Below are 24,460 nucleotides of genomic sequence, written 5' to 3' on the forward strand. Positions count from 1 at the left end.
CGCCTTGGAGAGAGAGAGAGAAAGTGGACGGAGATAAAGTACCAGCCAATCTGCTCCTAACTGCCATGTTACAGGCTGTATTTGAAAAATGACAGCTAGGAGCTGATTGGTGCTTTATCTCCGTCCACTTTCTCTCTCCAAAGCTTCGTACAAAGACCCCATAGTGAGTAAAAGTACCCAGGCCTTCACCAACCGGGAAAACCTGATGTTTGTGCTCTTCCCCCCACTCTCATGAAAGGAAAGTATATAATTAAAAAATCCTATAATCTCTGGTAACATAGGAAGTTTACAAGCTTTGCCTTTGTGGTTTTAAACTTTTTAGGAGCAAGCTGTGGAGCGGGAGCATGAGAGAGATGACTTCCAACAAGAGATTCGGAATCTGGAGGAGCAACTAAAACAAGCATCTAAGAACCATGGAGATTCCAGAGCCCATGGGGTGAGTAACAGAAAAGCACGATTGAACGATTAACTTTTGTTTCAAGATTAATATCCACTTTGTATCTTTCGTGACTCATAAATGTGGAATTTATTTGTTTTTGTATTATCTGAACCTAAAACATTTACTGAAGGGCTTTTTCTGGTTTTATGATTTTGGTCTGAGGGAATTTTTTCTATCCTTTTCTAAAAGCTGTTGTGAAACGGACTGATGGCTACTCTTCTGTAGCGTTCCCGCTAGGCTGTTTCAGTGGGGTTGCCACGCCCTGCCTGGTTTCAGAATGCCCTCTGCCCTTATGGAGGTGCCCCGCTGAAATTGTCCACTGGGTGCAATCCCCAAAGTTTCAGTCACAATAAAAAGTTCAAGAACACCTTCGGCGCTGCCACTCAAATACTCAACCAGAGAGCGCCATTGCAATATCCATTTTATTATATCCGACATCTCCACAGTGTCCCGTGGGAAAAGTTAATGTTGTGGTTGAACACTCATCACTGGGTGAATAGATGCCGTGCGCATGACATCTATTCACGTTGTAGGTGGAGCATGGGGGCAGCACATCATCTCTATAAGTGCTAGACACAAGAGTGAACACAAAACACGTCTCCTCCCCCAAGCGACCACACCCTTTTGTCATAGGATGTAGTTATGTGACCGACGGTCAAGAGTCCACCAGTCACAATACCTCCCCCTACATCCCAATCACTTGCAATTCTGACAGTTGGCACCCATAGAGTGGGAATAGAACCTGTGGCGAGCACATTGAGCACGCAAGGGGGTTGTTGAGCTTGCCCCCTGCCGGCATACAGTCGCCGGGATCCCGTTGTCTGTATGGTGACTGTCACGCATTCCCAACCTTTTGTCACTGTAGGGTAAAAGTGCCTTCTTCTTCGGTGCCCTACGTTCATCCTAGGGTGAACACTATTCTGTTACTTAATGAATCCTACAAACTTATCCAAAACGTAACCTATATGGAGAGGTCGGTCCACTGCATCACCCCTTTCTTATGGTTTGAGTTAGAACACATGACAGCTTAACATGCTTCTCAAGTTCGCATTAGCCGTAGAGAAAGCTTCAGTACTCACTAAGGCTAATGGCCTGTTCCTGGTTAGCTTGGTTTTGTGGCTCATTAGCACATGCTCCTTTTTAATCTTGGGTTGAATATTACTGACTGGCTCACATACTGCATTGTACCACATCATCTATGTTTACAGTGTCTATACAATGCCTCTACATCACTTCTTTTAGAGACTTATTAGTAATATCGTTTTTTGTTTTTCCCCCCTTCTATGTAATGGTGACACAGCTCCATGACTGGAGTGCTCAGGTATAATTAGTCATAGCTGCACCGACCACTCTTTCTATAATTCCCATTAATTGCTCCATAATGTTGCTGATGGAATTCTGTACAATAACTGTCTCGTATTGTCCTTTCCTGTTGTAGAGTATGGCTGTGTGTTTGCTGTTGCTTAATAGTACTGCATGCCAAATCCGCCTAATAGCTCTAACTTATGGTAACCTGTAACTGTCCAGTGATTGTGGAACCATAAGTTCCAGCTTGTCCTACCAGGCCCTTGTTTAAGTTCCACAAAAGCTGGACAGACACCGGTTGGCTAACTTAAGCTTTAGAAACTCTTCTTTAGAATAATTGACTTGAAAATTAACTAAACTCTTTTTGTACTGCACGTCTGTCTCTAGCTGGAGAGCTGCAATAACTAGAATAGTGTTTGTCGCTGTCATCCTTGTGTCGTCTTTTCTAACGATGGCCTAAGACGTACCCCTTCCTTGCTCTCATTTCATATGTTCACGTCCAATTTCTCCTATAGATTGAGACTTTGCAGGCTCGGGTGAAGGAGAAAGCGGACGACTGCAACCTGCTGCTTCAGGGCAGAGATCACTTAGTGCAGCAGATTGCAGAAAGAAATGAAGAACTAGACAAGATGTTAGTGAGGATACAAGAGCTGGAACAGGCTGCTCTATGTAATGCAGAGGCAGCCAAAAAGTGCAGCCAGCTGGAAGCAGAGCTGCAGAAAATGCACAAGGCGGAGAAGGAACTACTACAGGTAACTATGAGACCAGTACCAATTCAAGACTGGCATAGATCTTCTGAGAAGTCTTGATTTGAATGGGTAGTGCAATATAACACCAATGAGCATGTCCAAGTTTCTTTCTGTGCAACAGAAATACTGTACACACTAAGGTGGGACACTTTACAAAGTTCAGGCTCCTCCTCCTTCTAATTAAACTCTCTCCCGGTAGGGAATCCCCAACTCCTCATTATTTTAATATTGATTTCTGCTGCGGGGTACACTGGGCTTCACAAGTCTGGACAATGGGGTGTAGAGTAGGATCTTGATCCGAGGCACCAACAGGCTTGAAGCTTTGACTGTTCCCAGAATGCACAGTGCCGCCTCCTATATCACCCCGCCTCCCAGCACAGGAGCTCCGTTTGTTAGTTGGTGCTGCAGTAAGCAGGCACTTAACAGAGGGGCTGCTCCAAGCAGCCCTGAGAAAAGCTTTTTATGAGGTAAAAAGTGAAGACTTCAAGGGCAGCAGCGGTGGTAAATGTCTTCTGACATTCTCTGCTGCAGCCCCAGCTCTCCCCAGCGGCGCTGTACACTCCCGAGCCCTGGTTGCCGGGTACCTACAGCGGAGGCTCCGGTTTACTTCACGTTAGGCACACACGGCTGGGGCTCTCCAGGATCGCGTGGCCGCGCTTCAGGAGGTGGTAAGTGGGTCCCGCTCGCGGGACCCGGTCTTTATCGCGATCCGGCGCGGTCAGTGGGAGGCGGGCCGCGCGCGCCTGTGGTGGACACTGTGGCAGTACAGGCGATCCCACTAGATCACCAGGTCATGGGCGCAGGTCAGGTTTTCTCTTAAAACCGATTTCTCTATCGTCCTAGTGGATGCTGGGGTTCCTGAAAGGACCATGGGGAATAGCGGCTCCGCAGGAGACAGGGCACAAAAAGTAAAGCTTTATGATCAGGTGGTGTGTACTGGCTCCTCCCCCTATGACCCTCCTCCAAGCCTCAGTTAGATTTTTGTGCCCGGCCGAGAAGGGTGCAATCTAGGTGGCTCTCCTAAAGAGCTGCTTAGAAAAGTTTAGCTTAGGTTTTTTATTTTACAGTGAGTCCTGCTGGCAACAGGATCACTGCAACGAGGGACTTAGGGGAGAAGAAGTGAACTCACCTGCGTGCAGGATGGATTGGCTTCTTGGCTACTGGACATTAGCTCCAGAGGGACGATCACAGGTACAGCCTGGATGGTCACCGGAGCCTCGCCGCCGGCCCCCTTGCAGATGCTGAAACGAGAAGAGGTCCAGAATCGGCGGCAGAAGACTCCTCAGTCTTCTTAAGGTAGCGCACAGCACTGCAGCTGTGCGCCATTTTCCTCTCAGCACACTTCACACGGCAAATGGGAGGCAAATGAAAACCTTTTTTGGCTAAAAATACCTCACATATAGCCTCCGGGGGCTATATGGAGATATTTAACCCCTGCCAGAATCCACTAAAGAGCGGGAGACGAGGCCGCCGAAAAAGGGGCGGGGCCTATCTCCTCAGCACACAGCGCCATTTTCCTCACACAGCTCCGCTGGTCAGGAAGGCTCCCAGGCTCTCCCCTGCACTGCACTACAGAAACAGGGTAAAACAAGAGAGGGGGGGCAAAATTGTGGCAAAACTATATTATTAAAGCAGCTATACAGGGAGCACTTATTATAAGGCTATCCCTGTCATATATAGCGCTTTTGGTGTGTGCTGGCAAACTCTCCCTCTGTCTCCCCAAAGGGCTAGTGGGGTCCTGTCTTCGTTAAGAGCATTCCCTGTGTGTCTGCTGTGTGTCGGTACGTGTGTGTCGACATGTATGAGGACGATATTGGTGTGGAGGCGAAGCAATTGCCAAATATGGGGATGTCACCTCCTAGGGGGTCGACACCAGAATGGATGCCTTTATTTATGGAATTACGGGATAGTGTCAACACGCTAAAGCAGTCGTTTGACGACATGAGACGGCCGGACAATCAATTAGTGCCTGTCCAGGTGCCTCAAACACCGTCAGGGGCTGTAAAACGCCCTTTGCCTCAGTCGGTCGACACAGACCCAGACACAGGCACTGATTCCAGTGGCGACGGTGACGAATCAACCGTATTTTCTAGTAGGGCCACACGTTATATGATTTTGGCAATGAAGGAGGCGTTACATATTGCTGATACTACAGGTACCACAAAACAGGGTATCATGTGGGGTGTGAAAAAACTACCTATAGTTTTTCCTGAATCAGATGAATTAAATGAGGTGTGTGATGAAGCGTGGGTTGCCCCCGATAAAAAAAATGCTAATTTCAAAGAAGTTATTGGCTTTATACCCTTTCCCGCCAGAGGTTAAGGCGCGCTGGGAAACACCTCCTAGGGTGGACAAGGCGCTCACACGCTTATCAAAACAAGTGGCGTTACCCTCTCCTGAGACGGCCGCACTTAAAGATCCAGCAGATAGGAGGATGGAAAATATCCAAAAAAGTATATACACACATACAGGTGTTATACTACGACCAGCTATAGCGACAGCCTGGATGTGCAGTGCTGGGGTAGCTTGGTCAGAGTCCCTGATTGAAAATATTGATACCCTGGATAGGGACAATGTTTTACTGTCTTTAGAGCAAATAAAGGATGCATTTCTTTATATGCGTGATGCACAGAGGGATATCTGCACACTGGCATCACGGGTAAGTGCTATGTCCATTTCGGCCAGAAGAAGTTTATGGACGCGACAGTGGTCAGGCGATGCGGACTCAAAACGGCATATGGAAGTTTTGCCGTATAAAGGGGAGGAGTTATTTGGTGTCGGTCTATCGGATTTGGTGGCCACGGCTACAGCCGGGAAGTCCACCTTTTTACCTCAAGTCACTCCCCAACAGAAAAAGACACCGACTTTTCAACCGCAGCCCTTTCGTTCCTTTAAAAACAAGAGAGCAAAGGGATATTCATATCTGCCACGAGGCAGAGGAAGGGGGAAGAGACAGCAACAGGCAGCTCCTTCCCAGGAACAGAAGCCCTCCCCCGCTTCTACAAAAGCCTCAGCATGACGCTGGGGCTTCTCAAGCGGACTCGGGGGCGGTGGGGGGTCGTCTCAAGAATTTCAGCGCGCAGTGGGCTCACTCGCAGGTAGATCCCTGGATCCTGCAGATAATATCTCAGGGGTACAGGTTGGAACTAGAGACGGATCCACCTCGCCGTTTCCTGAAGTCTGCCTTACCAACGTCCCCCTCCGACAGGGTGACGGTCTTGGAAGCCATTCACAAGCTGTACTCTCAGCAGGTGATAGTCAAGGTACCCCTTTTACAACAAGGAAAGGGGTATTATTCCACTCTATTTGTGGTACCGAAGCCGGATGGCTCGGTAAGACCTATTCTAAATCTGAAATCCTTGAACCTGTACATAAAGAAGTTCAAGATGGAGTCACTCAGAGCAGTGATAGCGAACCTGGAAGAAGGGGACTTTATGGTATCCTTGGACATCAAGGATGCGTATCTCCACGTTCCAATTTACCCCTCACACCAGGGGTACCTCAGGTTCGTCGTACAGAACTGTCACTATCAGTTTCAGACGCTGCCGTTCGGATTGTCCACGGCACCTCGGGTCTTTACCAAGGTAATGGCCGAGATGATGATGATTCTTCTTCGAAGAAAAGGCGTATTAATTATCCCATACTTGGACGATCTCCTAATAAGGGCAAGGTCCAGAGAACAGCTAGAGAGGGGATTAGCACTGTCTCAAGAAGTGCTAAAACAGCACGGCTGGATTCTGAATATTCCAAAATCCCAGTTAATGCCGACAACTCGTCTGCTGTTCCTAGGGATGATTCTGGACACGGTTCAGAAAAAGGTTTTTCTCCCGGAGGAAAAAGCCAAGGAGTTATCCGAGCTTGTCAGGAACCTCCTAAAACCAGGAAAGGTGTCTGTACATCAATGCACAAGAGTCCTGGGAAAAATGGTGGCTTCTTACGAAGCAATTCCATTCGGCAGATTCCACGCAAGAATTTTCCAGAGGGATCTGTTGGACAAATGGTCAGGGTCGCATCTTCAGATGCACCAGCGGATAACCCTGTCTCCAAGGACAAGGGTATCTCTTCTGCCACAGCCAAAATCGGTAAAAGCCCACTCCACAAGGAAGGTGGGTTCTTCTTGGGCGGCTGCCCGAGGGGTCTCGGCATTACAACTCTGCCGAGCGGCTACGTGGTCGGGGGAGAACACGTTTGTAAAATTCTACAAATTTGATACCCTGGCTAAGGAGGACCTGGAGTTCTCTCATTCGGTGCTGCAGAGTCATCCGCACTCTCCCGCCCGTTTGGGAGCTTTGGTATAATCCCCATGGTCCTTTCAGGAACCCCAGCATCCACTAGGACGATAGAGAAAATAAGAATTTACTTACCGATAATTCTATTTCTCGGAGTCCGTAGTGGATGCTGGGCGCCCATCCCAAGTGCGGATTATCTGCATTACTTGTACATAGTTACAAAAATCGGGTTATTATTGTTGTGAGCCATCTTTTCAGAGGCTCCGCTGTTATCATACTGTTAACTGGGTTTAGATCACAGGTTGTACGGTGTGATTGGTGTGGCTGGTATGAGTCTTACCCGGGATTCATAAATCCTTCCTTATTGTGTACGCTCGTCCGGGCACAGTACCTAACTGAGGCTTGGAGGAGGGTCATAGGGGGAGGAGCCAGTACACACCACCTGATCATAAAGCTTTACTTTTTGTGCCCTGTCTCCTGCGGAGCCGCTATTCCCCATGGTCCTTTCAGGAACCCCAGCATCCACTACGGACTCCGAGAAATAGAATTATCGGTAAGTAAATTCTTATTTTTAATTTCGCCCACAGTACCCGGTGGTTTTTACAGCAAGGGGGATAAGGCTTAGACCTGAAGCCCCTCCCCCAGCCCCAGGGCGCCATTTCCAGCAAGTGTTCCCGCCCTGGAGCTGCATCTCTGTTTTTCCTCACTCCCTGTCAGTGTCTGGCGCCATTACTCCTCGGCTCACTGTTCCTGGGACTGCTTGGGCAAATCCTCCTATGTAAAGCCGCCTGGTTGTCAGCGCTGTGCCTTTACATGACACTTAAGTATTCTAACTGCCTTTTTAGTCAGTGTTAGTAAGAAAGAGTGCATTTAGTCAGGGGTTTATAGTAAAATTACCCTGTGATATACATCCAGTTTCTTACTGTGTAGTGTTATATCTCTTGACTATATAGCTGTATAAGCTAGTCCAGTGCAGTATTATTGTCTGTAATAACCTCTGCATTGTACAAACTGTGACTATTTGTGTGTGCAGTGATAGCTGAGTGGTGTCGATCTCGTGTCTTTCACTCAACTTGCTATCCCTGTATTCTATAACCTGAGGGGGCTTGGTGCGTCAGGTGTTATTTAATATAGGATTTTCACAAAGATATACTGTATTACGTATTTCTCTGACGTCCTAGTGGATGCTGGGAACTCCGAAAGGACCATGGGGAATAGCGGGCTCCGAAGGAGGCTGGGCACTCTAGAAAAATTTATGACTACCTGGTGTGCACTGGCTCCTCCCACTATGACCCTCCTCCAAGCCTCAGTTAGATCTTGTGCCCGGCCGAGGTTGGATGCACACTAGGGGCTCTCCTGAGCCCTTAGAAAGAAAGTATAGATTTAGGTTTTTTATTTTCAGTGAGACCTGGCAACAGGCTCACTGCAGCGAGGGACTAAGGGGAGAAGAAGCGAACTCGCCTGCTTGCAGCCGGATTGGGCTTCTTAGGCTACTGGACACCATTAGCTCCAGAGGGATCGACCGCAGGCCCAGTCCTTGGTGTTCGGTCCCGGAGCCGCGCCGCCGTCCCCCTTACAGAGCCAGAAGCAAGAAGAGGTCCGGAAAAGCGGCGGCAGAAGACATCAGTCTTCACCAAGGTAGCCACAGCACTGCAGCTGTGCGCCATTGCTCCTCATACACACTTCACACTCCGGTCACTGAGGGTGCAGGGTGCTTGGGGGGGGCGCCCTGAGCAGCAATAAAAACACCTTGGCTGGCAAAAATACCACAATATATAGCCCCAGAGGCTATATATGTGGTAAATACCCCTGCCAGAATCCAGAAAAAAACGGGAGAATAGGCCGCGGGAAAAGGGGCGGAGCTATCTCCCTCAGACACACTGGCGCCATTTTCTCTCCAGAGTGCAGCTGGAAGAAAGCTCCCCAGGCTCTCCCCTGTAGTTTTCAGGCTCAAAGGGTTAAAAAGAGAGGGGGGGCACTAAATTTAGGCGCAATATTGTATATGCAAGCAGCTATGGGGGAAAATTCACTCCGTTATAGTGTTAATCCCCACATTATATAGCGCTCTGGTGTGTGCTGGCATACTCTCTCTCTGTCTCCCCAAAGGGCTTTATGGGGTCCTGTCCTCAGTCAGAGCATTCCCTGTGTGTGTGCGGTGTGTCGGTACGGCTATGTCGACATGTTTGAGGAGGAGGCTTATATAGTGACGGAGCAGATGCCGATAAATGTTATGTCGCCCCCTGTGGGGCCGACACCAGAGTGGATGGTTAGGTGAAAGGTATTAACCGACAGTGTCAACTCCTTACATAAAAGGGTGGATGACGTAACAGCTGTGGGACAGCCGGCTTCTCAGCCCGCGCCTGCCCAGGCGTCTCAAAGGCCACCAGGGGCTCAAAAACGCCCGCTCATTCAGATGGCAGACACAGATGTCGACACGGAGTCTGCCTCCAGTGTCGACAAGGTTGAGACATATACACAATCCACTAGGAACATCCGTGACTTGATCCCGGCAATAAAAAATGTGTTACACATTTCTGACATTAACCTCTAAAAATAGGTTTTTATGTTTGGGGAGAAAAAGCAGGCAGTGTTTTGTTCCCCCATCAGTTGAATGAATGAAGTGTGTGAAAAGCGTGGGTTCCCCCTGATAAGAAACTGGTAATTTCTAAAAGGTTACTGATGGCGTACCTTTTCCCGCCAGAGGATAAGTTACGCTGGGAGATCTCCCCTAGGGTGGATAAGGCGCTCACACGGTTGTCAAAATAGGTGGCACTGCCGTTTTAGGAACGGCCACTTTGAAGGTACCTGTTGATAAAAAGCAGGAGGCTATCCTGAAGTCTGTATTTACACACTCAGGTACTAGACTGAAACCTGCAGAGCGTGCTGCTGCAGCGTGGTCGGTGACCCTGTCAAACATACTAGTTTGCTAACATGACAACATATTAAAGACGTCGTCTTATGTTTGAGGGATGCACAGAGGGATATTTTGCCGGCTGGCATCCAAAATGAATGTAATGTCCATTCTGTCAGGAGGGTATTAGAGACCTGTCACTGGACAGGTGATGCTGACTTTAAAAGGCGCATTGAGATTCTGCCTTATAAGGGTGAGGAATTATTTGGGGATGGTCTCTGGGACCTCGTATCCGCAGCAACAGCTGGGAAGAAATATTTTTACCTCAGTTTTCCTCACAGACTAAGAAAGCACTGTATTATCAGGTACAGTCCTTTCGGCTTCAGAAAAGCAAGCGGGTCAAAGGCGCTTCCTTTCTGTACAGAGACAAGGGAAGAGGGAAAAAGCTGCACCAGTCAGCCTGTTCCCAGAATCATAATTCTTCTCTCGATTCCTCTGAGTCCACAGCATGCCGCGGAGGCTCAACAGGTGTAGCCAGGTACGGTGGGGGGCCGTCTCAAAAATTTCAGCGATCAGTGGGCTCGCTCACAGGTGGATCCCTGTTTCATTCAAGTAGTATTTCAGGGGTACAAGCTGGAATTCGAGATGTCTTCCCCCCGCCGTTTCCTCAAATATGCCTTGCCGACAACTCCTCAGGCAGGGAGGCTGTGCTAGAGGCAATTAATAAGCTGTATTCCCATCAGGTAATACTTAAGGTGCCCCTACTTCAACAAGGACGGGGTTACTATTCCACACGGTTTGGGGTACCGAAACCGCATGGTTCGGTGTGACCCTTTTTTATATTTAAAATCCTTGAACACATACATAAAAAAATTCAAGTTCAAGATGGAATCGCTCAGGGCGGTTATTGCAAGCCTGGACGAGGGGGATTACATGGTATCCCGGGACATCAAGGATGCTTACCTGCATGTCCCCATTTACTATCCTCGCCAGGAGTACCTCAGTTTTGTGGTACAGGATTACCATTACCAAGTCCAGACTCTGCCGTTTGGACTGTACATGGCACCGAGGGTGTGTTACCAAGGTAATGGCCGGAATGATGATACTCCTTCGAAAAAGTGGAGTTTTTAATTATCCCGTACTTGGACAATCTCCTTATAAGGGCGAGGTCCAAGGAGCAGTTGCTAGTCGGGGTAGCACTAATTTGGAAAGTGCTACAACAGCACGGTTGGATTCTAAACAGTCCAAAGTCACAGCTGGTTCCTACGACACGTCTACTGTTCCTGGGGATGGTTCTGGACACAGACCAGAAATAAGTGTTTCTCCCGGAGGAGAAAGCCAAGGAGCTGTCATCTCTAGTCAGAGACCTCCTGAAGCCAAAACAGTTATCGGTGCATCATTGCACGCGAGTCCTGGGAAAAATGATAGCTTCCTACGAAGCAATCCCATTCGGCAGGTTCCATGCAAGAACTTTTCAGGGGGACCTGTTAGACAAGTGGTCCGGGTCGCATCTTCAGATGCATCGGCTGATAACCCTGTCTCCAAGGACCAGGGTATCTCTACTGTAGTGGCTGCAGAGTGCCCATCTTCAAGAGGGCCGCAGGTTCGACATACAGGACTAGGTCCTAGTGACCATGGATGCCAGCCTTTGAAGCTGGGGGGCAGTCACACAGGGAAGAAACTTCCAGGGACTTTGGTCAAGTCAGGTGACTTCCCTACATAAATATTCTGGAACTGAGGGCCATTTACAATGCCCTGAGTCAGGCAAGGCCTCTGCTTCACAACCAGCCGGTCCTGATCCAATCAGACAACATCACGGCAGTCGCCCATGTAAACCAACAGGGCGGCACAAGAAGCAGGATGGCGATGGCAGAAGCCACAAGGATTCTCCGATGGGCGGAAATTCATGTGTTAGCACTGTCAGCAGTGTTCATTCCCGGAGTGGACAACTGGGAAGCAGATCTTCTCAGCAGACACGACTTCCACCCGAGAGAGTGGGGACTTCATCCAGAAGTCTTCCAAAGGATTGTACACCATTGGGAAAGGCCACAGGTGGACATGAAGGCGTCCCGCCTCAACAAAAAGCTATAAAAGATATTGCGCCAGGTCAAGGGACCTGCAGGCGATAGCTGTGGACGCTCTGGTAACACCGTGGGTGTACCAGTCGGTTTATGTGTTCCCCCCTCTGCCTCTCATACCAAAGGTACTGAGAATAATAAGAAGGCGAGGAGTAAGAACGATACTCGTGGTTCCGGATTGGCCAAGAAGAGCCTGGTACCCAGAACTTCAAGAAATTATATCAGAGGACCCATGGCCTCTGCCGCTCAGACAGGACCTGCTGCAGCAGGGGCCCGGTCTGTTCCAAGACTTACCGCGGCTATGTTTTGATGGCATGGCGGTTGAACGCCGGATCCTAAAGGAAAAGGGCATTCCGGAGGAAGTCATTGCTACGCTGATTCAAGCCAGGAAAGATGTAACTGCAAAACATTATCACCGCATATGGCGGAAATATGTTGCTTGGTGTGAGGCCAAAAAAGGCCCCAACAGAGGAATTTCAACTAGGTCGATTTCTGCATTTCCTACAAGCAGGAGTGTCTATGGGCCTAAAATTAGGCTCCATTAAGATACAGATCTCGGCTCTGTCGATTTTCTTCCAGAAAGAATTAGCTTCAGTACCTGAAGTTCAGACATTGTAAAAGGAGTGCTGCATATTCAGCCCCCGGTTGTGCCTCCAGTGGCACCTTGGGATCTCAACGTGGTGTTGAGTTTCTTAAAATCACATTGGTTTGAACCACTAAAAACCGTGGATCTAAAATATCTCACGTTGAAAGTGGTCATGTTATTGGCCTTGGTTTCGGCCAGGCGTGTATCAGAATTGGCGGCTTTGTCATATAAAAGTCCTTATCTGATTTTCCATATGGATAGGGCAGAATTGAGGACTTGTCCCCAGTTTCTCCCTAAGGTGGTATCAGTTTTTCACTTGAACCAACCTATTGTGGTGCCTGCGGCTACTAGGGACTTGGAGGATTCCAAGTTACTGGACGTAGTCAGGGCCTTGAAAAATTGTGTTTCCAGGACGGCTAGAGTCAGGAAAATTGACTCGCTATTTATCCTGTATGCACCCAACAGGCTGGGTGCTCCTGCTGCTAAGCAGACTATCGCTCGCTGGATCTGTGACACGATTCAGCAGGCGCATTCTGCGGCTGGACTGCCGCATCCTAAATCAGTGAAAGCCCATTCCACAGGGAAGGTGGGCTCATCTTGGGCGGCTGCCCGAGGGGTCTCGGCTTTACAACTTTGCCGAGCTGTTACTTGGTCAGGGGCAAACACGTTTGCAAAATTCTACAAATTTGATACCCTGGCTGAGGAGGACCTTGAGTTCTCTCATTCGGTGCTGCAGAGTCATCCGCACTCTCCCGCCCGTTTGGGAGCTTTGGTATAATCCCCATGGTCCTTTCGGAGTTCCCAGCATCCACTAGGACGTCAGAGAAAATAAGATTTTACTCACCGGTAAATCTATTTCTCGTAGTCCGTAGTGGATGCTGGGCGCCCGTCCCAAGTGCGGATTGTCTGCAATACTTGTAAATAGTTATTGCTAACTAAAGGGTTATTGTTGAGCCATCTGTTGAGAGGCTCAGTTGTTTTCATACTGTCAAACTGGATATAATATCACGAGTTGTACGGTGTGATTGGTGTGGCTGGTATGAGTCTTACCCGGGATTCAAAATCCTTCCTTATTATGTCAGCTCGTCCGGGCACAGTGTCCTAACTGAGGCTTGGAGGAGGTTCATAGTGGGAGGAGCCAGTGCACACCAGGTAGTCATAAATTTTTCTAGAGTGCCCAGCCTCCTTCGGAGCCCGCTATTCCCCATGGTCCTTTCGGAGTTCCCAGCATCCACTACGGACTACGAGAAATAGATTTACCGGTGAGTAAAATCTTATTTTTTCTCTGTGATTTAGTCACCATATCTCTCCTTTATCTCTGCTGGTGCTGACTACACTCCGCAGGGTTTTGGGTTTAGGGATATAGTGCTGCTAATAATTGTACTGTGTTACTTCATACTGCAAGTTATATCATGTCTGCTTCTGAGGGTAACGGTTCTGGGGCGGAACACACTGCTGGTGTTGCTGAAGCCACAGGCACATATGGGGAGTAATATAGCAGCTGTGGGCTGTGGTTCTGGGGGCTCCTTGCCCCCCAGTGAGACTGTGGCAACGGAGGCACATACTGACCCTCCGTGGGCCACTTTTTCCACGCTTCTGCATACGCTAGTTCATAAACTAACACCGCCTATGGGACCCCCAATGCCGGTACAACGTTATGTGGTCCCTACAGCTAACCCGCCGTGGGCGGACGATTTATCTGCTCAATTAATGAAGTTGAACCAGTCCCTGGCTACTAAAAAGTCTGACCAACGCTCGCCTAAGTCCAGGAGGTCCTCTAAGCGAGCGCTCGTCTCCTCACAATCCACTGCTGTCACTGACACCTCGTCTGATGAAGACAGCACATACACTGAAATACCAAAAAAAACCAAGTGGCGCTTAACAATCATATAGTATAAAATATTTAATAAGAATGCACATAAAATACAATGCAACAACCTCCCGGGGGTGTAATACAATTTATTAAAACATCACAATAATATTGTATAACCGTATGATAAATACGAGCACCTGGTGTTTAATTAAAGTGCAGGTTGGAAACGTAAAATTAGCCACTGTTAACACAAAAGTCTCAGGATTATACAAGAAACAATATGTATACACTTAAATGTGCGGCTACAGAATGATTTCCAGATATGTAGCTCACAGTGGCATGCCCACAGGATAATACCCGTGACCCGGGTTGAAGTGTGTTTGTTCAACAAATATGAGCAGTGTAAACGGATGTTGAAAAAAGTACAAATAAAAATAAGGTAAATGAACCTGTTACCGCTGGGCAGGAGCTTTCGATTCCTGCTCCCTGGTGCTGTCCCGTTAGCCAGGGAAATTATGTACACCAGAGCCTCAGCGGGGTGGAGCGGTATAGAAATGCACAGGAGACTTGCCCGTGGCGTCTTCACAGAGACGTTACTGCATGCGGGAGCTCCGTTATCCCCTTTCACATAGGTCGTTTGCCGATGGAGCCGAGGTGGCAGGTGTCCGGCCAGAAGCACCAATCAACAGCCCGTCCAACGCTCGTGCCACTGGTTAGTTTAGAAACCCATACTGTTTGTTGATTTCACTGTGTTTCTCTCTGCAGGCTGTCACATGCCTTCATTGTATTTTATGTGCATTCTTATTAAATATTTTATACTATATGATTGTTAAGCGCCACTTGGTTTTTTTTGGTATTTTTGTGGATTAAGGGATTGGCAATCCCCTTGTACAAGAGGCGGCTGACGATCATATTGCAGTCTCACTCACCTAAGCGCTTAGTGTATTTTCTGTTTAGCACATACACTGACCCCACAGGTTCTGACACAGATACGGCTGATGGGGAGGGTAGTTCACATGTGGATGTTCCTGATCTTTTGGAGGCTATTAAATTAATTCTGCAGATTACGGATGTTCCCGAGCCATCCGTTCCTCCTAAAAAAACAGATAGGTTCAAGCGTCAAAAGGTGATTAAACAAGTTTTTCCTCACTCTGACCACCTAGTGGATATACGTCCGGAACCCTGGCAAAGCCCGGGTACGAAGTTTGTGCCTCAAAAGTAGATGCTGGTTCGCTATCCCCTCGCACCAGAGCTGTCTAAGAATTGGGAAACGCCTCCTCCAGTAGACTCACATGTGGCTAGGATGGTGGTTTCCTCAGCTCTACCTGCCACTATCGTCACGTCTCTAAAAGAGCCTACGGATAAACGTGTCGAGGGTTGTCTGAAAGCGATTTACACCCTCACGTGTGCTGCACAAAGGCCCACTATTGCAGCTACATAGGCGGCAGAGGCTATTGAAGCATGGGCCTTGGAGTTAGAGGCTGAAATCTCCTCTGACCATGCTAGACAATGCTTGTCATATATTGTCACAGCTTCTTCTTGCTATATTAAAGAGGCGGCTTCTGATGCCGGTATCCTAGCAGCCAAGGCCTCTACTACATCAGTCCTGGCTCGCAGGATATTGTGGCTGAGATCCTGGTCTGTGGATCTGGACTCTAGAAAAACCCTGGAGGTACTCCCTTTCAAGGGGGATATTCTGTTTGGGGAGGACTAAAATAAGATAGGGGCTGACTTGGCTACTGCCAAAACTGCCTGTCTGCCTAATACAGCTTCTTCTGTGTCGAAGGCCAAAGGCACGTCCTTTCGCCCCTTTCGTCCTTCAGGTAAAGCAAAAGGTCAGGCGTACCATAAGCAGGCCCGCACTTCCAAACCTGGTAAGCCGAAGCCCAAAAGAGCCTGGGCTGCCCGTCAGCCAGCAGCCAAGACCGATAAGCCTGCTGCATGATGGGGCAGGCCTCCCCCTGGGGAATCCCAGAGTGGGGGGCCGGCTTCTAGGGTATACCCAGGAATGGTTGAAGACCACTTCACATGCCTGGGTACGGGAAGTCGTCACTTGAGGTTACGCCATAGCCTTCAAAAACCGGCCCCCTCATCGATTTTGCCAGACAGACGTCCCGTCGGACCAGACAAAGGCAAACACTCTGCATTCGGTGGTACAGACCCTCCTGGATGCAGGAGTCGTAGTACAGGTGCCTCTTGCTCAGAGGGGCCGGGGGTACTATTCTCCGCTGTTTCTAGTCCCGAAACCGAATGGGTCCTCCCGGCCCATTCTCAACCTCAAGGCACTGAACAAGTTTGTGAAGATTTCCAAGTTCCGTATGGAAACCCTTCGCTCTATAGTTCTGGCCTTGGAACCTGGGGACTACATGGTCTCCCTGGACATACAGGATGCTTACCTGCATATTCCTATAGCAGTGTCACATCAACAATACCTGAGGTTCGCTATTGGCAACCTCCATTACCAGTTTCGGGCGATACCTTTTGGTTTAACAACGGCTCCGCGAGTCTTCACTAAAGTTATGGCTGTGATGACTGTGGTACTCCGTCAAGGGGTCAGGATACTGCCGTATCTGGACGACTTGTTAATCTTGGCAAATCCCCCAGATCTTCTCCTGCGTCATCTGGATATGACGGTCCAGTTTCTACAAGCCCACGGGTGGCTCATCAACTGGAAGAAATCCTCCCTGGTACCTGTTTAGAGCATGGTGCATCTGGGAGTGCTGTTGGACACTCACAACCAGAGGTTGTTCTTGTCTCAGGAGAAAGTCCTGAAACTTCAGGACAGGATTCGTTGCTACCTTTCTCGTCCGCAAGTGTCGATACATTCGGCAATGCAGGTGCTGGGCCTCATGGTGTCAGCATTCGACATGGTGGAGTATGCTCAATTCCATTCTCGCCCCCTCCAGAAGCTGATTCTAGCCAAGTGGGACGGCCTGCCTCACCGGATCAGCTCTCGCATGATCTCTTTGACTCCGGAGGTCCGTCTGTCGCTGCTCTGGTGGCTCCTGGACCAACAATTGTGCAGAGGCCGTCCCTTCTGGATATCCAACTGGGTCCTGTTGACGACAGATGCCAATCTAAGAGGTTGGGGCGCGGTGCTAGAGCAGCACTCCTTGCAGGGTCAGTGGACCAATGAGGAATCTCTCCTCTCGATCAACATTCTGGAATTGCGGGCGGTCTTCTATGCGTTGAACCTAGCCCAGCAATTGATTCAGAATCGTCCTGTTCAAGTACAGTCGGACAACGCCACCACAGTGGCTTACATAAATCATCAAGGCGGCACTCAAAGCCGTTTGGCAATGAACGAAGCCTCACGGATTCTACATTGGGTAGAACGCCATCTACCGGCAATATTCATTCCGGGAGTCCTGAATTGGGAAGCGGACTTTCTCAGTCGTCAGGACGTGCATGCCGGCGAGTGGGGCCTCCATCCAGAAGTGTTTCAACTCCTCTTGGAAAGGTGGGGTCTTCCAGATGTGGATCTGATGGCGTCTCGACACAATCACAAGGTTCCGGTCTTCGGAGCAAGGACAAGGGATCCTCAAGCAGCATTCGTGGATGCGCTGGCAGTGCCGTGGAGGTTTCGGCTGCCGTACGTGTTCCCTCCGTTGTCACTCCTGCCCAGGGTAATTCGGAAGTTCAAGCAAGAAAAAGGAAATCTGCTTCTCATAGCTCCGGCGTGGCTCAGACTGCACTGGTTCTCAGACCTGCAAGGCCTATCTTCTATTTCCACAACGCCCAGACCACCTCGTTCAGGGCCCCTGTGTCTACCAGAACCTAGCCCGGCTGTCTTTGACGGCGTGGCTCTTGAAGCTTCCGTCTTAAGAGCTAAGGGTTTTTCTGAAGAGGTCATTAAAACTATGTTGCGGGCCCGGAAACCGGCCTCTGCTCGGATTTACCATCGGGTCTGGCATTCCTACTTTGTTTGGTGCGCATCTAACCATTATGACGCTTCCAAGTTTAGTATAGCCAAATTTTTGGCTTTTCTGCAGCAGGGCCTAGATTTAGGCCTGCGTCTGGCTTCCCTCAAGGTTCATATTTCTGCCTTGTCGGTGTGGTTTCAGAGAAAAATTGCGACTTTACCTGATGTTCATACTTTCACTCAGGGTGTGTTGCATATCCTACCTCCCTATGTCCCACCTGTGGCTCCTTGGTACTTGTCAGTGGTTTTGGAGGCGTTGCAGGAGCCTCCATTTGAACCTCTTGGTTCAGCTGACCTTAAGTGGCTTTCCCTTAAGGTGGTGTTCTTGCTGGTTATTGCCTCTGCTAGAAGAGTGTCGGATTTGGGTGCCTTGTCTTGTAGTTCCCCATATCTGATTTTTCACCATGACAGGGCGGTTCTTAGGACTGGTCCTGGATATTTACCTAAGGTGGTTTCTTCGTTCCACCTTAATAAGGAGATTGTGATTCCAGCTTTTGTCTCTCCTGATTTGTCTCCCAAAGAGTGGTCTTTGGATGTGGTACGGGCTCTCCGTATCTATGTGAAGAGAACTGCTTCTATTCGTAAATCTGATTCTCTGTTTTGTTTGGATTTCACAAACGTGGCTGGCCTGCTCACAAGCAGACCCTGGCCAGATGGATTAGAATGGTGATTGCGCATGCTTATGTGAAGGCTGGTCTGTCAGCTCCTGTTCACATTACGGCCTATTCTACTCGGTCTGTTGGACCTTCTTGGGCGGTCCAACGTGGTGCGACCCTTGACCAATTGTGCAAGGCGGCTACGTGGTCCTCCGGGAACACGTTCATAAGGTTCTATGCCTTCGATACTGCCCTTCCCAGGATGCTTCCTTTGGACGCCGGGTTCTTGTGCCCGCTACAGTGCGTCCCCTCCCATAAGGAACTGATTTAGGACATCCCCATTGTCCAGACTTGTGGAGCCCAGTGTACCCCGCAGCAGAAAACGAGTTTTATGGTAAGAACTTACCCTTGTTAAAACGCTTTCTGCGAGGTACACTGGGCTCCACAAGGCGCCCACCCTGACACACTTAGCTTCTTTGGGTTGATATGGCATTAGCCGCTGACACTTCTCTTGTCGTGAGAGTGTGGTGTATGTGGCTACTAACCGTTGTCGTCTCTTTTCCTGCTACTGCATTGGTCTGGTTAACTAAACTGAGCTCCTGTGCTGGGAGGCGGGGTGATATAGGAGGCGGCGCTGTGCATTCTGGGAACAGTCAAAGCTTTGAGCCTGTTGGTGCCTCGGATCAAGATCCTACTCTACACCCCATTGTCCAGACTTGTGGAGCCCAGTGTACCTCGCAGAAAGAGTTTTAACAAGGGTAAGTTCTTACCATAAAACTCGTTTTCTCATACGTCCTAGAGGATGCTGGGGATGCTTTAAGAACCATGGGTATAGACTGGATCCGCAGGAGACATGGGCGCTTTAAGACTTTAAATGGGTGTGATCTGGCTACTCCCTCTATGCCCCTCCTCCAGACTCCAGTTAGATTCTGTGCCCAGTGAGACTGGATGCACACTGAGGAGCTCACCAGAGTTTCTCAGAAAAAAGACTTTGTTAGGTTTATTATTTTCAGGGAGACCTGCTGGCAACATGCTCCCTGCATCGTGGGACTGAGGGGAGAGAAGCAGACCTACTTCTGTGAGTTCAAAGGCTCTGCATCTTAGGCTACTGGACACCATTAGCTCCAGAGGGTCCAATCACTTGGTACGCCTAGCTGCTTGTTCCCGGAGCCGCGCCGTTACCCCTCTTGCAGAGCCAGAAGAAAGAAGCCGAGTAAAAGAAGAGAAGAAGACTTCAGTGACGGCAGAAGACTTCAGTGTTGAGGTACCGCGCAGCGGTCGCGCTGCGCGCCATGCTCCCACACACACAGGGGCACTAGCAGGGGGCAAGGGGGGGGCGCCCTGGGCAGCATGAATACTGAAGTTTTGACTGGCAAATAAGTATATTAAAGGTGCCTAGGAACTAAATAGAGACCCCCCCCCAAAGGCCAGTTTAATTATGTAGATTTGAGCGGGACTGAAGCGCACCGGTGAGGGGGCGTGTCTTAGCCCTCACATCACTGACCAGCGCCATTTTCTCTTCACAGAAGCTGCAGAGACGATGGCCTTGACTTCCACACTGCTGTACAAGTAACAGGGTGCAAAACGGGTGTGTGTGTGTGGGGGGGGGGCACACAGTAGATTTGGTACTATTATATTATAAAAGCACTAGCAGGTCTGAGGCATTGTATGTAAGGTCTCAGTACCGGGTTGGGCGCTATTATATTATAAAAGCGCTAGCAGGTCTGAGGCATTGTATGTAAGGTCTCAGTACCGGGTTGGGCGCTATTATATTATAAAAGCGCTAGCAGGTCTGAGGCATTGTATGTAAGGTCTCAGTACCGGGTTGGGCGCTATTATATTATAAAAGCGCTAGCAGGTCTGAGGCATTGTATGTAAGGTTTCAGTACCGGGTTGGGCGCTGGGTTGTGAGCTGGCAAACTCCCTCTGTGTCTTTCTATCAGGCTTAGCTGTGGGTCTGTCCCCTATAGCCCAGTGTGATTGTAGGTGTCAGTACGTGTGTGTTGACATGTCTGAGGCTGAGTGCTCTTCCCAGGAGGAGGCCGGAGTGGGTACAGAAAAGGAGGTGGGAGTGACCCTGTCTGCACCGCCGACTACTGAGTTGGTAAATATGTTGAGTGTTTTGAATGCAAATGTGGCTCGGTTGACGAAGAGATTAGATAAATCAGAGTCCAAGAACCAGACATGGAGGAAATCCATGGAAGATGCATTGTCACAGGCTCAGACCCCTTCGTGGTCACAGAAACGTGCATTTACCCAGATAGCAGATACAGATACTGACACGGACTCTGATTCCAGTGTCGACTATAGTGATGCCAGATTATATCCTAAACTGGCTAAGAGTATTCAGTACATGATTGTGGCGATAAAAGATGTATTACATATCACGGAGGAAACAAAGTTGTATCTGCACACACACAAATTTTCGAATAGTGGCGTGGAGTGAAAGCTCCAGCAGTAACCCCAATTACTTTATTGGTATTTACCATTAATAGTGGGGGTGCTACCAACTACAGCTAAGGTAGGTACAATAGAAAAAGGCTGTATTGTCGATGCACAAGAGGAGTGACCTGATTATCACATCCCCCTATATGTTATTATTTAAAATTTAACTTTTATTATTATTGACTTAAAATAGTGTGACAATGACTAACATACAAACTACGAGTATAAGCGAAACATAGAGGTTAAAATAATGACACATACAACATATACAAAACGTGTAATAGGAATAATAAATGTGATTTAAAGATTAAAATGTGTGCCCGCATGTTTATTCTAATGCCCAAATAGATATATATATATATATATATATATAAATATAGTGTTGATCTTAGTTTAAACCAGTATATAGATTTATCTGATTGTCCGTAATTTGTCTATGGGCTATCCCCTTGGCTACCAATTAGTACATCACGTGCCGTGGTTATCCCATTCATATAGTGGTACTGGTAGCTGGCTGTACCATTGAACTTCTCTTTGATTGTTATGAATATGTTATCTGCCGTATTTCCAGCCTTCTTATAGTAATACAGGTTGAGTATCCCTTATCCAAAATGCTTGGGACCGGAGGTTTTTTGGATATCGGATTTTTCCGTATTTTGGAATAATTGCATACCATAATGAAATCTTATGATGATGGGACCTGAATCTAAGCACAGAATGCATTTATGTTACATATACACCCTAAACACACAGCCTGAAGGTCATTTTAGCCAATATTTTTTATAACTTTGTGCATTAAACAAAGTGTGTCTACATTCACACATTTCATTTATGTTTCATATACACCTTATATACACAGCCTGAAGGTAATTTAATACAATATTATTAATAACTTTGTGTATTAAACAAAGTTTGTGTACATTGAGCCATCAAAAAACAAAGGTTTCACTATCTCACTCACTCAAAAAAGTACGTATTTCGGAATATTCCGTATTTTGGAATATTTGGATATGGGATACTCAACCTGTACTGACAATACTGATACCAGAGTCTGTAATTACGCTTGATACTTCCTCGAAGAGGTGATATCATCAATTAAATATATGTCATTAGAGCATATTCTCGTTCCTCCTTTATTTAGTGTAATAATAAATAACACTGATAAATGATGCAGGTTAGATTCCTCTGCCTGAGCAGCCACTCATTCACTACCACAATCAATGTTAGCCAGCTACCAGTACCACTATATGAATGGGATAACCACGGCACGTGATGTACTAATTGGTAGCCAAGGCAATAGCCCATAGACAAATTACTGACAATCAGATAAATCTATATACTGGTTTAAACTAAGATCAACACTATATATATATATATATATATATATATATATATACTAGGTGCTTCATCGCGCCCTACGGGCGCTCTTCACACCGTCGCAAGGGGCTACGCCCCCTTTACCCTTGCATGCCTTTCTGGGGTTCAATATTTGTGTTATATGGAGTATCACCTGCATTCCTTTGTTAGTGGTTAAATATTGCACAATGAAAGGGTGTGCGATGGTGAAGAAGGCGCAGCCCCTTGCGACGGCGTGAACAGCACCTGCAGGCCACAATGTACAGAATGTAGCGGGTGTGGGGGGGTACTGCGGATGGTGTCTGTAGATGCTGCGGATGGAGGGGAGGCGGAAGTGGGGGTGGGGCCCGGATGGGGAAGGGTTGGGAGGTGCTGCGGGTGGGGGAGGGGCAGAGGAGTGGGGGATGCAGATGGAGGAGGGGTCCGGAGGCACTGCAGGTGGGGGAGGGGCAGGGGTGCCATGGGTGGGGGAGGGGCAGGTGTGGGGATGTTGCAGATGGGTGAAGGGTTCCGGAGGTGCTGTGGGATGGGAAGGGGCGGGAGTGCCACTGGTGGGGTAGGGGTCCGCAGGCGCCATGGGTAGGGGAGGGGCAGGTACGGGTGTTGCGGCAGATGGGGAAGGAGGTCCGGAGGTGCTGCAGGTGGTGGTGGGGCAGGTGCGGGGGTGCCATTGGTGGGGGAGGGGTGGGTGAGGGGGGGGACCGCGGATGGAGGAGGGTGTCTGCAGATGCTGCGGGTGGAGGGGGGGCAGGTGTGGGGGAGACATATAAGGGGGGTGAATGGTGGAGGGGGCCTGGAGATTGCTGGGGGGTGGTGAAGGGGCGGAGGAGTGGGAGCCGCGGGTGGTGTAGGGGGGTCTGGAGGCACAGCATGTGGGGGAGGGCTGGAGTGCCGCATGTGGTGGAGGGGAAGGTGCGGAGGTGTGGTGCATTGGGGAGAGGTCTGGAGGTGCTGCGGGTACTGTACCTGCCCAAAAGGTAGTTGGAGGGTATGCAGTAACAGGGCCAGGACAGGGGTGACAGGGTCAGAACAGGGTTGACTGGGCCAGGACAGGGGTGACAGGGTCAGAACAGGGGTGACGGGGGCCAGGACAGGGGTGACGGGGCCAGGACAGGGGTGACGGGGCCAGGACATGGGCGACGGGGCCAGGACAGAAATGACAGGGACAGGATAGGGGGTGACAGGGTCAGTGTAGGGGCGGCAGGACCAGGACAGGGGTGACAGGGCCAGTATAGGGTTGACAGGGCAAGCACAGGGGTGACAGGGCCAGGATAGGGGTAGCAGGGCCAGCATAAGGGTGAAAGGGCCAGGATAAGGGTGAAAGGGCCAGGATAAGGGTGGCAGGTCAAGGCCAGGGGTGACAGGGACATGACAGAACACAGGGCACGGGAGAGATTGGTATTAGGGACAGAACAGTGGTGACAGACAGATGTGTCTTACCGGAGTCACTGCTGCTGGCTGCTGCTGTTCCACTCCAACCTGTTTGCATTTGCTGCTGGTGGAGACTTGGCATGGCTGACTCTCTTAGGCTGTATTCCTGCTTCCTCTGCCCGTCCGCATCACTCCCCCCCCTCCTCAGTCACACACCGCAGACCTCGCGCAGCTGCCGGGCACTGTGGTAAGGTGAGACTGGGAGTGACTGGTTAGCCCCCAGGAGATGCTGCGGCTGGAGGGAGGAGGGGGTCATAGCATGCACGTGGCGCGGACCTCACGGCTGCTGGGCACTATGGTAAGGGGAGACTGGGAGTGACTGGTTAGCCTCCCAGGAGACGCTGATGCTGGAGGGAGGAGGGGGTCAGAGCCTGCAAGCAGCGCGGGACTTCTGCAGCGCTACCCGCCGGCTAAAGTGTGTGAAGGAGCTGGGCGCAACTCACTGCGGGTGGCAGCGCTGCAGCTAGCGGTGGGGTCGCAGGGGCTGGAGATAACAGAGGCAGTACGGAAAGTGCACAGCGGCTGGTGACCCACAAAACTACAGCTAAGAAGCGTGGAGTGTGCCAGAATGTGACGCTCCTCCCCGCCAGAGAGACCCTGCTGAGTATGCTGATGTGGGGGTCAAGTATGGCATACCCCCTCACACACCCCCTTACCTCC

General features: G+C 49.4%; 1 protein-coding gene across 1 annotated transcript in view; it reads left to right on the forward strand.

The window, feature by feature from the left end:
- PCNT (pericentrin) overlaps nucleotides 1-24,460 on the forward strand; it is a 474,261-nt gene that overhangs the window by 296,481 nt on the left and 153,320 nt on the right. The window contains exons 27-29 of the mRNA XM_063933256.1: nucleotides 323-436; nucleotides 1,740-1,760; nucleotides 2,260-2,496. Of these exons, the coding sequence (XP_063789326.1) occupies nucleotides 323-436; nucleotides 1,740-1,760; nucleotides 2,260-2,496 (372 nt within the window). The remainder of the gene's footprint in view (nucleotides 1-322; nucleotides 437-1,739; nucleotides 1,761-2,259; nucleotides 2,497-24,460) is intronic.

Source organism: Pseudophryne corroboree, chromosome 7 (assembly GCF_028390025.1).
Source record: "Pseudophryne corroboree isolate aPseCor3 chromosome 7, aPseCor3.hap2, whole genome shotgun sequence".
In the NCBI taxonomy this organism is placed as follows: domain Eukaryota; kingdom Metazoa; phylum Chordata; class Amphibia; order Anura; family Myobatrachidae; genus Pseudophryne; species Pseudophryne corroboree.